The sequence below is a fragment of the Astatotilapia calliptera genome, chromosome 1, assembly GCF_900246225.1.
Source record: "Astatotilapia calliptera chromosome 1, fAstCal1.2, whole genome shotgun sequence".
NCBI classification, from domain to species: domain Eukaryota; kingdom Metazoa; phylum Chordata; class Actinopteri; order Cichliformes; family Cichlidae; genus Astatotilapia; species Astatotilapia calliptera.
In genome coordinates this window covers 8514810-8531098 of record NC_039302.1, presented here as the reverse complement: position 1 = coordinate 8531098, position 16289 = coordinate 8514810, and the positions used below count along the sequence as shown (strand labels likewise).

General features: G+C 39.1%; 1 protein-coding gene across 3 annotated transcripts in view; it reads left to right on the top strand.

Annotated features, from left to right (window-relative positions):
• tspan4a (tetraspanin 4a) overlaps positions 1-16289 on the top strand; it is a 163174-nt gene that overhangs the window by 115835 nt on the left and 31050 nt on the right. For all 3 annotated transcript variants that reach the window (XM_026162126.1, XM_026162116.1, XM_026162122.1), the window contains one exon: positions 6139-6213. In XM_026162126.1, coding sequence (XP_026017911.1) covers positions 6139-6213 — 75 coding nt within the window. The remainder of the gene's footprint in view (positions 1-6138; positions 6214-16289) is intronic.

Sequence of the window (16289 nt, the reverse complement as noted above, 5' to 3'; positions counted from 1 at the left end):
AGACACAAAGAGCTACTGACGCTTTCATACTGCAAGGAAATCACAGCATGCATTGATCGCCGTGCCTAGACTTTGAGAACAGCTCATCCTAAGGCGCCACTCAGTGCTGCAGAGCCATATCAGCAGTGCTGCCCAAACAAGTCATGATGTAAATAACACGAGCATATATGCAAGGAACCCTCTGGAGTCCATTACATAAATTTTCATAATGTGTTCGATTCACTTTTAGTCTTTATAGACCAATAAAAGCTACTGTTCTTCAGCTATATTAGAGCTAAATGAAGAGAAAAATAAATCCCAGATCTCAAGTGAGTAATTACAACACGTGCTTTGAAATACTCTACTTAAATACAACACTTTTTTTCTTAAAAAAAAAAAAAAAGACATCTATTCTTGTTATCCAGAGTTGGTGTCCTGCAGTTTTTTGCTGCTCCCTGAAGGCATCAGCGAGATACAAGCCAGCTGTGGCTCATTAGCTCGCATGGAACGAAAAACTGTAATGGAAGCAAAACCTGCAGGACACCAGCCTGCCACAACGGAATAAAGCCATTTGACTTTTATCTTGCTTATAGAGGTACTTGTGCTTATCGATTATAAATGTCTTACTCCTCCTCCGTTTAAGCTCCATTGTTGTAACTCCTAAGGGTAAATTTTATATGACATCCCACTTTGTGACCCCTTACAAAAGCAGCGAATGCACAGGGCTGCTTATAAGATTTCATGTCTCTGTGTGTGTTAACAGTAGATCCTCTTCAACTGGCTACAGTGCTACTAATGCACTGACTTATTTACTTAAGCAAAGAATCAGAGTAACTATTTAAAAATCAGCCTCGTTTGACGACAAATTTGTAAGCTGTAATGTTTTCACTCCATAAAAGCCTCATTTTGCTTTCTTTTACTTTGATCTTCTATAAATCTTTTTTTTTTTCTGTACTTATGCGGCTGGAAGCCACTGCTGTAAACAGAATAACCTATTTCAGTTTGAATAATGACATTTCAGGGGAAACCTATTGAGTCTGCTTCGGTAATGGGATCCAAGTCTTTGTTTCTAATAATTTATTGCTGCGAGTGCACAGACAGAACAAAACAACCCCACTTCAGTTTTAAGGTTTGGTGGTGATGTGTTGCTTACACGTCATTTGCACATACATCATTACAAGTCTGAGCTCAAGCTACTACGGCACAATTAAAGCATGATGATCTAAAAATGTATCTCCACTGCCTGCTGCATGTAACATTTGAGTGTTCTTAGACAACATCTTTGCAGAGCAAATTGGAAAGAAAAAAAGTTCCTATTTTACGTCTGAATTAAAACAACACTTTTACACAGAAAAATACATTTTGCTATGAAAGTTAAGTACTGGGAAGTTGCCTCTGTCCTATTAAATGAATTGTATGTCATCAAGATAGCAACTGCTTGATACTTCTGCACTCGACGTAACTGGCACGCTGTTATTGCTTTTATTATTATTAGTATTTCTATGCAGTTCACAAATGGATTTTCATCACTTACAGTTAATTTCTTCAGCCCTTTGATAATAGTAACCCACTGAAAGCAGCAGCTTGAAATTCCTCAAGCTTATTTAATAGCTTTCTTGTATCATATTAGAAAAGCAGAAAGCAGTATTCTGCGGTGGAACGATTCCACTGAGTGTGGTTTTTGCCTGTGGTCTAAAGGAGAAGTTAAAAACTTCCTATTAAGAGCAGAGTGATGGAGAAATATGCAGAGAGCCACAGGGGATGAGTCTGTTTGTTTTGCGAGCGCTGGCGAGTGCCGGTTTCTCCTTCTAAACGATGTCCGCTTGCTTGCTTGTAATTTCACAGACTGCGAGACACACCCCAAAACACGGAGAACCACCGAAAGACTGAAGAGAAGATATAAATAGCATTTTTGCGTTTTTCTTCACTAAAACATGCAGTGTTCCCAAATCGGGGTTGTGATGCAGGACTTTCAAAAAATAAATAGAAAAATGTTAAAAAAAACTTGTAAAAACTGAAAAGCGGCTCCAGCAGCAGCAGCAGGAGCTGTAAACAAGTTGTGACCTCCAGGAATAAATAATCAAGCTGGAGCAGAAGTGCAGAAAACTGCAGTTCTTCCAGTGGCCCCCTTGGGATTGGCAAGTCAGTTTCTACACCTCCTCCATTTAATATTCAGTAATACAGCAGAAATAAAAAAAACTGGTATAATTTCTTTTTTTTTACAACTCCCTCAATTGAATTGCATTATGGGTTTATAATTTGGGGGTGTTGCCACTAGGAGCACTAATACAATTATTTAACAAATAAGATACCTTGCTGTGTGTGTGTACATTACAGACCAAGTAACCTGGTGAATGAAGAATTTTCCTCATATGCTGCAGCTGCAGTGATGTGGACGCTGTACCAGTCCATCATAGTGAAGAGGGAGCTGAGTGTAAAAGGGAAGCTCTCAATTTACCCTCACCTATGGTCACGAGCTGTGGGTAGTGACTGAAAGAACAAGATACATACTGCAAAATTGAGCTTCCTCCGAAGGGTGGCTGGCCTCTCCCCCACAGATAGGGTGAGAAGTTTAGCCATGCGGGAGAGGCTCAGACTAGAGCTGCTGCTCCTCTAGATCGAAAGGAGCCAGTCAAGGATGGTTTGGGCATCTGACAAGGATGCCCAAACCATAAATAAACCTTACCTTAACTTACCCTTACAAGGATGCCTTACGGGCATGTCCCACCAGGGCAGACCCAGGACACGCTGGAGAGATTATATCTCTCAGCTGGCCTGGGAACGCCTTGGTGTTCCCCCAGACAAGCTGGAGGAGGTGACTGGGGAGAGGGAGGTCTGGGCTTCTCTGCTTAGGCTGTTGCCCCCGCGACTTGGCCCCGGATAAGCGAAAGAAGATGGATGGATGCAACTTAACACCAGTTAGCGTGTATATGTGTCTCTGTACAAGTCTAAAAATGACCGAATTCTGTTGCTATTGGGATAAACAAATGTTTTCTGTTCATATTTGGACTCCGTCTGGCTTCTTGTGGAAAAGAATTGGTAAATGCAGTTATAACAGTGGGAAGAAGGCCTGCGGCAAAATCAGTCTGCGCTGAAAGTTTGACCATTGCACCGAATGTAAATTTGAATTTCTAGCCTACAGTTATTCAGTCTCTACTCACTTAACGCTCGATAGGGGAAAATATTTTCCTTCAAGGATCAAAACAGACCAAGAACTATCGCAAAAGTCAAAATAGCAGAGAATCAGACTTGATCCTTGCTATTTTTATAGTTTTGCTGGAGTGTGTTTGCTTTATTTATTAGTGTATGTTAATTATACACGTAAACTGTCTGTTGATATTTTTTAATATATATTTTTTTGCAAAACTGTTCATGAGAGAAAAAAAATCATATTATCCCAAAATATTGAATTTCTTGAATCCACATCAGAGAATGTTATTTTACTTCTTTAGCTACTAAAAAACATTAGTGTTTACTGGAATTTCACACAAGGCAGGTCTTTATCGCTCAGACAATGAAGGCTGACAGAACAATAGAAATTGATTTCAGATGGTTATTTGAGAGCGCCTCTTGAAGAAGAGCACAAGTGAGTCAAACGCACCGTGGGTTGTATGCTGCCATCAGTTTGATACCTAGTCGGTCTATGCTCTTCCAGGGTTGCCACTGAGACTTTCATCCCTTCCACGCTTGGTGAATCATTCATGCAGGTGCTGCCAAAAGACCTTAGGGGCCCACTTGATGCCAGTCCTGTGAACTAGCAACACTCACATCCACTGTCAAGAAAACACCTGGAATACACAGAGGACACAGGAGCCATGAAAACTTTACTTGTACTGTGTTTTAACCCCCTGTGATGCTCTTTCAGTGTTTCTGTCTGAGCTGAAAAAACCCAGACAAGAGTGTAAAGTAATGCTGCGCTGCAGTGCTTTGAGCTACATGCTAAGGTTAGTATGCTCCCATGCTCAGTTCAGTGCATAATGATATTGTTAAAATGCTTACCTAAGGGTTGGTACGAAGCAGCACTAACAGTCCAAATGCCGGCTCTTAACTTGTTTGCCGAACCTCTCAAGTGTCCTATTTAAGAAAAGGAAAAGAACAAATTCTGCTTGCTGCTTGTCACAATTTACTTAAAAGCTCATTTCTGTCCCTCATGGCTCAGTCAGCTCTCTTACATGAATCAAATAAAGCAAACAGATACCCATAAAAGAATCTCTTTAACTCCAAACCCTGCATGAAAATTATTTTTACACTTTCTTCAATATCAAAACAAGATGTAGTTGACGGCACATCTGAGAGCATCACCAACACGAAAGCTGACAGCTCATTCAGCTCGTTTAAGGGTGTCAACTAATATACGCAGACAAATATGAGGCTTAGATTTCAGGTCGCAAAGTAACAAGAAAGTGACTTTATGTAAACAAAGTTCCAAGAAAATGTGAATTTGATTTAAGAATGAGGGAAAAATATCCATTAACATTAAATTGTCCCATAAATAAGGCTCTAAAATTGTTGCAGTTGAGGTCACCACAGCAGTCGCACGCTCAGCCTCTCCTTAAAACGAGTTCCTTTAGAGGTGGTTGTGATACACTCTATTTCCAAAAGTATTAACTCGTCTGTCATCGCACGCATGTGAGCTTGACGTGCATCCCATTCTCAATCCATAGGGTTTAAGATGATGCCAGCCCACTCTTTGCAGCTATAATAGCTTCAACTTGTCTGGGAAGGCTTTCCACAAGGTTCAGGAGTCTATGGGAATTTTCTTACAGATGCGCATTTGTTAGGTCAGATACTGAGAAGGCCTGGCGCTCAATCTCTGCTCTAATTCATCCCAAAGGATTGAGGTCAGGACTCTGTGCAGGCCAGTGAAGTTCTTCTACACCAAACTCACTCATCCGTGTCTTTATAGACCTTGCTTTGTGCACTGATGCTCTCTCAGAGGCCATCCCAAAACTGTTCCCACAAAGTTTTGAGCATGAAATTGTCTAAAATGTCTTAATATGCTGAAGCTTTAAGAGCTCTTTTCACTGGAACTAAGGAGCCGAGCTCAGCTCCTGAAAAACAGCCCAACACCATAATCCCCCCTTCCACCAAACTCCTCTTGGCACGATGCACTCAGACAAGTACGGTTCTTCTGGCAACTGCCAAACCCAGACTCATCTTTCGGATTGTCAGACAGAGTAGCATGATTCATCACTCACGGTGCCACGCTAGAATTCACTGAGCTCCCGAGAGCAACCCATTCTTTCATAAATGCAGAAGCAGTCTGCATGCCTAGGTGCTCGATTTTTATACATCTATGGCCACAGCTGTGATCGCAACACCTGAATTCAGTGATTTGAATGGGTGAGTGGATACTTTTCGCGATATAGTGTATGTCAGCTTTTTAAAAGGGTGTGCAGGGAAGCTGACTGCCTGCAACCTTTAAGCCAGCCTGCCAGCTAGAATAGCTCGACCAGTCTCAATCTTCAATTGCTGCATAACGCTGACGTGTGTACATGTATTTGTCCCCAGAGATCAGCCGATAATCGTGGTGCCGTTTCATTGAGATAGTTTTATGACCTTCAGGATCATTGTACAGTTGCCTCTCAAAATGTTTCACTCCTCAGCGTTTCAGACACTCACTTCCATGTGTGAGAGACAGAGCCATGTCCTAGCAGAGTAGGTGATGGATGAGCTCGTAACTGTTTTAAGCACTCAAATGGACCCGCAGGAAGAAGATGTATCGCCCATCAAGCAGCTACGCCTGGCCTCTATAGAGAGGAGAGGATGGCAGGGACTGGTGAGGAATAAAATGGGGCTCTTCTAACAAATTTAAAAGTAGAAGAAAACTGTATATCACCTCTCCCAAGCTGTGCTACTGATAGCCCATCTCCTTCTCGTTCTGCCTCTCTCTGTACTCTTGACCTGTCAGTTAGAAACATAAAGGCTTCAATCGCTCCTATTTGGCTGACTCTTCTTTCCTTGACAGTCTCTGCTCATTTCTTGCTTTCCTTACTTTTCTCTCAAACACGCTGGTTTTCTCTTCTTTTTATTGTCCAATTCATTTAGTCTCCACATAAAGACTCCTATTATCCTCCTTTGTTGTCCTTCTGTACTGTACTGATAAATGATGAGTTCAATGACTCATTTGTCTTCACTCTCCACTTTGTGTCTCCACAGTTCTTTATCCTGCTCCTGCTCATCTTCTTCCTGGAAATTCTGTCTATCATGCTTTTCTTCATCTACCAGGATGAGGTAAGTTGCCACTATTACTCTCATCGTGTTATATTTTATGGGTTTTCCTCACCTGTGCAAGATATTAATGACTGTAGAAGAAACTCTCCAATACATTGCATGCCCTTCATATGTCAGAGAGATTGTCGATGTTTCAAAGTGGGGCTGGCATCCAAAATGATGCAGCTCAGTAGCAAGGTTGTTTTGAAGTTCATACAAGCAGTGCTGCGTATGTCAGCTGACATTTTGCATAAACAATGGCTCAATGGGGCTCGGGCTGGTGCACACGCGCCTTTGGAGAGATGTCTGTGTCACAGTTTCCTTTCCTTGTTAATAAATCATATTTCATCTCTGCTCATCTATTTTGGAGGAATTTCGTTGTAAATAAACAAGTCAGACAAGAGTAAATAAGGTGATGAGCCATCCCTCTGCTAATATGAATTTGTAATCCCTTCACATTTTCAGCTGAGGTTTTATTAATGCATTGAACGGATATGTTAAATTCCTCACATACTAGTTTTAATTATGGGCTTGAGGGCTGGCTTTTGAAATAGGTATGAAATTTTAACAATCAGTAAAAGAGCTTGATTTATGCCTTGTTTAACGGTAAAGACACAGATGAAAGCACCGACACTCTCTGCGTTCTGTCCACAAACATCCATCAAACTGAGAATAACAGACGTCATGTTGACAGTGGGTTTTAATCAGACTTGATGAGATTAGTGAGATTACTCAGCGAATTACACTGCAGAGTAAGTCTGGGTCAATGCAATCAATGGATAAATATTTTAAAATATAGCGCTTTTTATCGCAGTTCCTTTATGTTGGTCATCACAACTAAAATTACAATTAGAAATTGAACAGAAATGAGTGGGCAAATTAAACTGCAGTGAACAATAAAAACAATTTGCTTTTGTATAATTTAATGGTTCCCCCTTTAAATATTTTGTGTAACATGCAACAAAGTATTTTTATTTTATTACTGGAGATAAAAATCTTGATTTCATTCAGCTTTTTTTTAATCAATAAATTATCATTACTCGTAGCAATAATTGAAAGCCACAGAGACTGTTCGTCTTACAAGCAGTTCCTAAACAAAAGAAATAAAAGCATTTTTTCATTGTTATGTAAAATTAAGAAAACGCCTCAAGCAAGCTGAAGTTGGACCATTTTCATGAGAAAGTTATGCTCGTATTTTTCTTTTATGCCTTTGATTTCATCGATTGAAATCATTAATCATTTAATCATCAAGAGAAGCAGGCAAGTGAAGTGGACGCAAACTGTAGAGCCTTGTAATTAATTACTGGAAATTTCACAACTGCTTCCATTACATTATTCATCTGCTGGGACAGAGACCGCTACCACCAAAGACTTAGGCCAAGGACAACCCTGGTAGTAATTTCTTTGTAGATTTTGGTAAACAACAACCTACTTTGATATTTCCTTGTGTTTTTATTCGGATGATGTTTCCAGCCGTAGACCTTGGACCTGCGTCTACTTTGTTCTGGCTTTTATGTCTTCGCTGCTATAATTCTGGCACGATCATAGAATTGCTTAATGTGTCATATTTCCATCACAGTTTGTCTCTGGTACTCTAATTCTCTGAATACTTGTGGACTTGCAGGTTCCTCTGGGCTTTCATCCAATCAGCGGTACTCTGTTTAGCCTTTAATGAATGTTGTCTTGTGTCACGCCTCACCTTAGTATCTGTGTTCCTTAATGTTGAGTGTACCCCATTATTCAACCTCTAAATAATTCAGTTTTGTCTACCCAGGAGGCGATTAACGACAGAACAAAGTTTTAAAAAACTGTTAGGGATTCTGCAGAGCTTGGGCACTGTGGGAAATCATTCACAGTAAAGAATGGGTGGCCATTAACAGGGTGAACTCTCTCGCTTTTTAAACAGCCAGACGCAGGACACCTAAAAGTATTATTGTATCTTTATATAGTAGAAACTGTACCCTAATGGAAAATATGATTACAAAAAAATTTGAATATTACAAAGTCCCCCTCAGGAAACGACCGCATAAGTCATTTTTGTGTAAGCTGTTTTTATGATCTAGTTATTCTTTCATCCGTGTGATGTCACTTTAATACTGGATGGAACTCAGCTCTGTGGTAATCTAGAAAATCGAGCTTTTAGACATTTTATAAAAGGGCCTGTTTTGACACAAACCATTACTTTAACTCTTAATCAAGCATAGATGGTCAAAACAAACCTGAAATGGCTCCAGGTGGAAGTTCAGCTCCAGTTTCCAGATTGAAAAATGTCTTCTAACTTGGAAACAAACCTGTTAGTTAATGCACAATTTGCTTCACTGCTGCTGTTGGTAAAAAACCTGCATAAAGCAAATGATAGATGCATGTTTGGTGCTCAGAGCATAATGCACTTTCCTACAGGGTAGCATACTTACTGATTTTACTTATAACAAGCTTTAGTCTCATTGTTGACTGAACATTAAATCATAAAAAACACTCTTGTTACGTGCTGCGTCTAGAAAGACCAAACACAGAATCCAGATTAGGCACAGCTGATAAAATGAGCTGCTATTGGCCATCAAATGAAGAATCAAAGTCCAATAAGAAAAGGAAAAAAATAAAGTACAAGGACAACACACAGAGCACAAGCAGATGGTAATTAGATATGTACAGGTGCAAAGGAGTTACAGACGGCTGCAGATGAAAGTCACAGTCACAGTGGAGGGAAAGGAACAAAAATGGGAAGTAAAACCAAAATTTATCAAAAAAAACATGATGTGACCAGAAGAAAAATAAGTAACAGAAACATGAAGACACTGAAATGTGAAGACAAACATTAATCATGACGACAGAGACAAGCGAGCAAGGAAATGGGAATAAGATAACACTAGAAACAACAACAAAGGATGGGGAATCCACGGGGAACATGACAGCTTTAAGCAGTTTCAAGATATTTGACATCCATCCATCCACTTATCCAATTAAGGGCTGCCGAGCTGTTGTCACAGTGCAAGAGGGTCATTGCTCGTTTTAGTTAGCTGTACCTAAACAAGTAGTAGGTTTTTTAGTTGTAGGAGAACATAGTGTAAAAGTCTGAAATGTCTTGTTATAATATAGATTTTTTTCCACCCAAAAGAAACACTGTGGGGTGTTTATTATTTGGGGAGAATTTACTGTGTTATGATGTCAAACAGAAATGTTATTGAGTACAGACGTACAAACACCTCCTCCATCACTATAATAACATCCTGGAAGCTGCTGGGAGTACAAGACAATGTCTTTCCTCCCGTATGCAAAGCCCTCCAGTTACCATAACTTAAACCGAGTGCAGCAGTAGGTGCATTTTGATGAACTCCATCCCCGTCTACAGGGATGGTCACGCTTAGTGGTCTGCTTTATTACACCTGCTTTAGCACTGATAAAAAGCTCTGTGATGTAGCTGCAAGCTACTTGCAACAGCCCACACATCTTGCATGCACCTGAAATGGTCATCGTTTGTTTCACTTTGTTGGCTACTAAGGATGATGAAAAGGTCCTGTGAGGTTAACTTCAGTGGACCCAGCGTGGCTCAGAATGTCAAAGGGAATAAAAATAAGTCTGACTCGGGGTGGGGTGGTGGTACTGAAAATTGATGTATGGTGCTTTATACTATCTCCATGTGGGTTTACTGCCTTGTCCTCTTGGCATTTTTATCACCTCGCGGGAAAATTACCCCATCGGACAAGCACCAACAAAGCAACAGAAACAGCAGATCACTTGCACTATTTTGTTTAGGGATCAGGAGACTGGCAGCACTATTAGAAGTACAATGTGATGCATACTGCTACCAATAATATCATACGTCACAGTAGCTGTATTATTAGTTGAGCCGCAGAGAAAATCTAATCTCATAACAACAAAGGTCTCTGCATTAAATTAAGTATAAAGGCTAATGAGCCTCTCACACCTCTTAAGTGTAGTCAGTTAATCCAGTGCTTGTTAGCACAATAATATGCCAAGAAAATAAGCGCTTAGTGTTAATCACATATTTAAATGACGTCTGGTGTGTGGACAGTGTATTGCTTCTCCAAAGTATCCTAAACAAGGAAATATCAGGAGAAAGCCAGTTCAACCAATAACATTCATGCATGGAGAGCTGAAGGGGAAGTGGAAATTCCAGGATCCGTTTGGCAAGTTGAAAGAATTTCATTTCAAACCTTTTATCATTTATAGCAGCAGCTTCAAGACCCCAGAATCAGTCTTTCTCTATTTGTCATTCACAAGCCCAGTATCAAAAAATCAACAAAACAAGGGGCCCTTATCAAACACAATTTCCAATATGTCCCAGCGGTGAGTTCAGCACACATAATTTAAACCATACCTGCAAGCTGCTGATCAGGAAGAACCTTCAAGTTGGAGGCATCGAGAATAATGTGAGGTGTTTGTAAGCAACAGTTTGTAGACTTTAATCTCCAGACATGCGAAACGGGTGTTAAAAGGTCTCAACCAAAGTGCAAGTAATAGAGTAAATACTTGGAAACCAACCACTGGAAAGTGGTAACACTGAAAAGGTCAATACAAGTGATTCAAATTATTGGCCGTTCCTCCTCCGGGTTCTTGATAAGTTACCCCCAGGGTCCATATAAAGCTGTTGCACAACTATATTGATAGGACCTCTCGTCCTAACCAATCAATAATGAAAAAGCTGTTTGTGTACACTGATTTAGAAAGCTTATTACATTAGTTTCCTGTACACTGCAGTAGATTGTACAGTTGTATTGGTTTTACAGCCGTCCACTGCAGAATGAAACCACCACATATCAATATTTGGTTGTGAGTGCAGAGACACACACAGACTCCTTTACTGTGTGAGCGGCTGAAATGAAATCAATCAAATAGACATATCTATGAAGTAAGAATGCTCTTTGATTTAAGATTCAAATCCAATATCTGCTTGACACCAACACTGATACCCAGCAGACTTCTGCATCTGCTGGGATTTTTGAGTTCAAACACAGTCTGCAACAAAGGCCCTGTAGCAAAAATGTTTCATTTTGACATATATGAGTTAAAATGAAAAGAAGAACTCTGCTCTCAGATACTCTTAAACTGCTCTGTGTCATCAGCCTGTGATGTTCTTTTTTTAGGAACACTTATCATATTCACTTTTCAGCTGGAATGATTTCACCTCGGCGTGCTCCGTCTGCTTCTGCTAAGAAAATGCGACAATAGTGACATTAGGAGTTTAGATTTAAATTGAGGGGTTGAGAGAAAGGAAAATTAACATAATAGTGAGAACTTTAAGTCAAGAGTATATCTCTTAAGACCATTAAAGGCAACTTGTCTTGTGAAGCCATACTCTTAGAGGGATTAACAATGAAAGTTCAGACAAAAAAAAACAACAACAATGACAACAACAAACTTCACAGCTCTCAGTAAGGTGAGGAATAAACAGGCAGTTTGGTGAACTGCTAATCATATGATATAATACACAGCTCTACAAGTGCTACTATTGTTTATTCAGTTATGTTCTATTAAAATCCTCTGAACTTAAATAACTAAAGCCTTTATGTTGTCACTAAAAATATAAATCATGCAAATCTGATCTGCATTTAGATGATTGCATAATTCAGCAATGAAAAAGTTGCACTACTAAAAATTTGCTTTTTAAGTTGTTTACGGTATAAACAGATTGTTTTTTATAGACTTCATTAATATGAACTGCTTTCCTCATTCATAATTCTCCATTTAGTTGTTTTTCTGTTATCTGTGGAAAATAAATTGAATTCAAGCAAATTTCTTGTGTAATTATGCCCGATTACAAAACTGCAACACCAGTGGATTTGAGAAACGTATTTCTGCTGTCAGAATCACAAAGCTTTCATTCATTGTCATTTACTGTAATGTTTGGTGACTGCATGAAGCCTCTTCTTAGGAGTTTTGTTCAGCCTTCTCGTAAAATCAAAAAAGCCGATAAGCGGCATAAAAAGCAAGCGATTTGGGCTTTGTTCTGCTGTGGCTTCATCATAACATGAGCATCATTCTAGAGTGTAGCTCATCCTGTCAGGATCATTTGTGTCCTCAGCTCTACACGTTGGTACTCATGAGGTAAGAGCAAGATGAGATATTTCCTCAGTAGGTGTCTGTCATGGGTAGCAGTAATTACATATTCGCTTGTGCACTTTGGGACCCGTCAAGGTGAGCTAATGCAATCGTAAAAAGGAAGTCACAAAGAGCTATGGCCAGGCTTACCCACTACACCAAAAGGGTATTGGCCATTAAAATATAACATTAAAATATAATAGTGTCCCTGTTTCTTGTTGTACTGTAACATCGAAAAGCTTAATATGAAATACTGGCCACGTTTTTGCGACTGTTAATCTCAGACAAACAATTAGTTAATGGTTTGGAAACAAGCAGCTAAATCATGAGCCACTGATGTAGAAAAAAAGAAGTCTTGATGTACAAAACATGTAATATTAAATATCCTTTATAAATATTAATTCATGCCTTTTCCTTATGCAAATGAACAGATCCAATCAGACCTAATAAAAAAATGTGGTACTATGAGATATAACTAAAATCACTGGAATAGATTCAATCAGTGGATCTTGACTGACTGATTTCCAGTCAAACTTTGATGTCCGTTGTACATATTTACATTTATAAATGTACATAACCACTTAGCTTACATTTCATTTTATTTTGACAGTAAAATAAACTGGCATATAAAAACAGTAATGAGATGGATTCTCTTAAACATTTTCCATGGTTTGGTAATGATGGTAGAATTTTCCTATATTTACTGGATTACAATCAAATAGCTTAAAAACCAGTGTTATTCCCATTGATCCCAGGGCTAACTACCAAATGAAGTCATGCCAAACTTAAATCCTGAAGTTAATCAGACAACAGATGACAGAGGAAGTCAGATATTCTCAAAGCTTTCATGAACGAGTGTCAATTTAGGAAACCAGGCTGTAGTTGAGACCTGCAGAGGAATAGTGCACACATCAAAAAAAAAAAAAAAAAATACAAAATCTGGAAACCAATCATTTATTTATTAACCATTAAGCTGCCAGAAAGATTCCCTGACAGTGTGCGAATGGGGTGCAGTTTGTCACAGTAGCCAAGCAAAGTAGTAAACGTAGACATTGGCAACTGCCCTAATTTCAATCATGCCTGTGATGGACTAAATAGGCTGTTACTGTCAGTCTGCAATGTGTTAAGTTTTAAAATGTAAGTTGTACTTTTGGTTTATGTTTTTATGTTTCAGTTCATAGGATGGTTTAGTCTTTTGGCCTTTTTCAGTTGATTGAACTATTTTTGAGGAACAAGTCAGGCTCCACTTAAAAGTACAAAATGCTTTTTTCTTATCGCTGTACATGCCAGAGAGAGTTTGTCATGGAAACTCCTTTGTTTTTGGTTTTTGTTAAGAATGCAAAGCTGTGACACCATGAGTGTAGTGGGTTGCTGGGTTGAGCTTCATGTTAGCACAGATACAGGAGAGAATCATCAGTGTAATCAATTAGTAGCAATGCCATGTTATTCATACATATCCAAAGAAAAGGAATTATAGTGCTACCCAGTCCTACCTTTCTCTTATTAAAAAATAAAGAGGGGGTGTTTTTGTGCTTACTCAAGTTAATCGAATGTTATTGGAGAGGTTTATAGCAACTCAAAAAAAAATAAGCGACTTAAACTACTTCTTTCAATGAATGAATGCATAGGTGCAATCAGCATCACAATGTGTCATTAAGAGGGAGGCCTACGGTTAAGGGTTGTTTTACAAGCCTCTAAAGACTACAGAGAACAGATGGTCCATACAAATTTGCTGAACACATTTCCTATGTACCCATAGCTGCAATATATTGTGTTGTAAATCATTCATGTGCTAAATAGATGGGTTAAAGCAAAGCATTATTAAATAATCCTAAGTGAACTTTCATGCCTCTGTGAACAATGAAGTGAAACACCTTTCATCTTGTTGGTTGGGTTTGAAATTAATATCTAGTTTTTCCAGCGAGAGAATGGATCGTGGTAAATTTTGCTGACACGCATCATTTCTCATGAGATCCAGCACCTGTTTCTGCTGTCAGGCGCTCTCACATCAGTGTCTCGTCTTCTTGGCCATGTTCCAGTTTTGTTCGCCTTAACGTGAAAAATTGGGAAATAACTTGATACGGGGAGGGAGAGAGAAAATGTATCCGCTTGTAAACAATCTACCGTACTTCATATACAGCTAAAGAGCAACCGTTCATGCAGTAAAGGAATCTACGGTACATGAAACCCACTGAAACCCTGTTTAACGTGTGATAGCTCCACTTTTTCCACATCATTACTGTTCTGGCATCAGCCATCAAAACATTTTAGCTTGTCAAGATATCAAAATGCCACACCGCTGTCAGAATACATTTCAAGCGTGAGAAATTTTCATTTCATGCCGACTGCAGTAATGCAATTAAGTAAACACCCCTGGCTAATCAAGTTACTAAAATACACCCACGTCAGGGCGATGTTTATATGAGAGACAAATTGAGATGATCGGCAAACCGACAAGACATTTGTTTGTGGAGTGCGGAATAAGTGCAGCGGGGGAATATGCAGTTTGATTACTGCAGATGATGTTGAGGAATTCCAAACATGGTTATTATAGGTAATTTGAATTGCAATCAGGCAAAAGGCAAAAATATACTTAAATCTCGTCAACTTGTAATTGAAACCCGATATGATGAAGAATGTTGCATTTATATCACGGTGCTTTATAATTGAGGATTCTAATAAGGACAAAATTAACATAATGAGGAGTTTTATTCCTAAAAACAAGCAAAAAAGATGAAGTGTTTTTTGATTTGTAAATAGGGTCTCCATGTATTACATTCATAAACCACTACCAACATTATCAACATCCACAAGTAAAGTATGGCAGGATGGGGATTTTAACAAAAGGTCTAGGGTTAAGTCTAGGGGCTCTGCACTATAGCAATACCTCTTTAGGGTGCCTGTCTGTATTGGTGACCTTGAACCCTTTCTCTGGCACCTGCCTAGAGTGTGTTTACTTGTGTTTGCAGGCAGATGAAAGTCAGAAAGCTGAGCCATAGGAAAAAGTTTAGGAAGTATCCTATCTGAATGAGAGGATGAACAGAATATTTGTCTGAACTATGTTCAAATGGTCCCAGTGGAAGGATAGTCTCAGAATATGAGGTGGAAAACCGTGTGATTGCCCCAGTTCTGCTTAGTACCGAGTTAACACAGTAAATTATTCTACAACTTACATCTCAGTCTCCTCAAGAATTCTTTTTACACTGAAGAAACCTGGTTTCATCAGAGTTTACATAACAGGACAGCGTGTTTCTACTCTGAGGTAAAAGACGGGGCAAAAGAATCTGAAAGTCAACGTGACTGATTGCGTATGTGTTTTTACGTCTTTAAACCTAGTTTTTTTTCCTGCTCTATCGGTGCATCATTTTTATGCTTCAAGTCATGCCTGCACGTCAGAGGGATTCTAATTTCAGTTTCACCTCTCAGTTGAACTACATTTTTCCTTCCTGTTAATTCAACAAGTTCAAGCCTACTTGAAGTTGGACTCCTAGGTATATTTTATTGCCTCAGATTATATATTTATTTTCTTAAGATGCAGCACAGTAAGAGCTAGCCTAATGTCTTAGGTACATGCAATGCCTACATCAGTGGTTCTGGTGTTATGGATTGAAAAATAGAAACTAAGTGTGGTTACTTATCTGTAGAGAGTATTTCACCTCGTGTCTGATAAAACAGTGTCAGTTGAGGGGTTTTATCATAAAATCCAAAAAGGCTTCTTGCAAAGGTTTACAATCCCTCTGAGCACTGTTAGCCTCAGGTGAACATCTGTGATATTACAAAGGCTTCACTGGCTCTTTAGGACAACATATAGAGCTGGGTGTGCGCTCTGATAGTGTGAGAGTTTATTTTGTTGGAAAAATCACAGTGGCACAAAGTGTGACATTACTAGGCTTGTTTAGAAAAACTCATTTGGGCTGTGCTGAAAAAACATGAAAATTGCCCAATCTGGCTGGTTGTCAGATTAAAAATATTTTTAAGATGCAAATTAGTTTGGGCAAATTTGTGCAGCTTACCTCCCCCAATCAATTCCAAAAGTC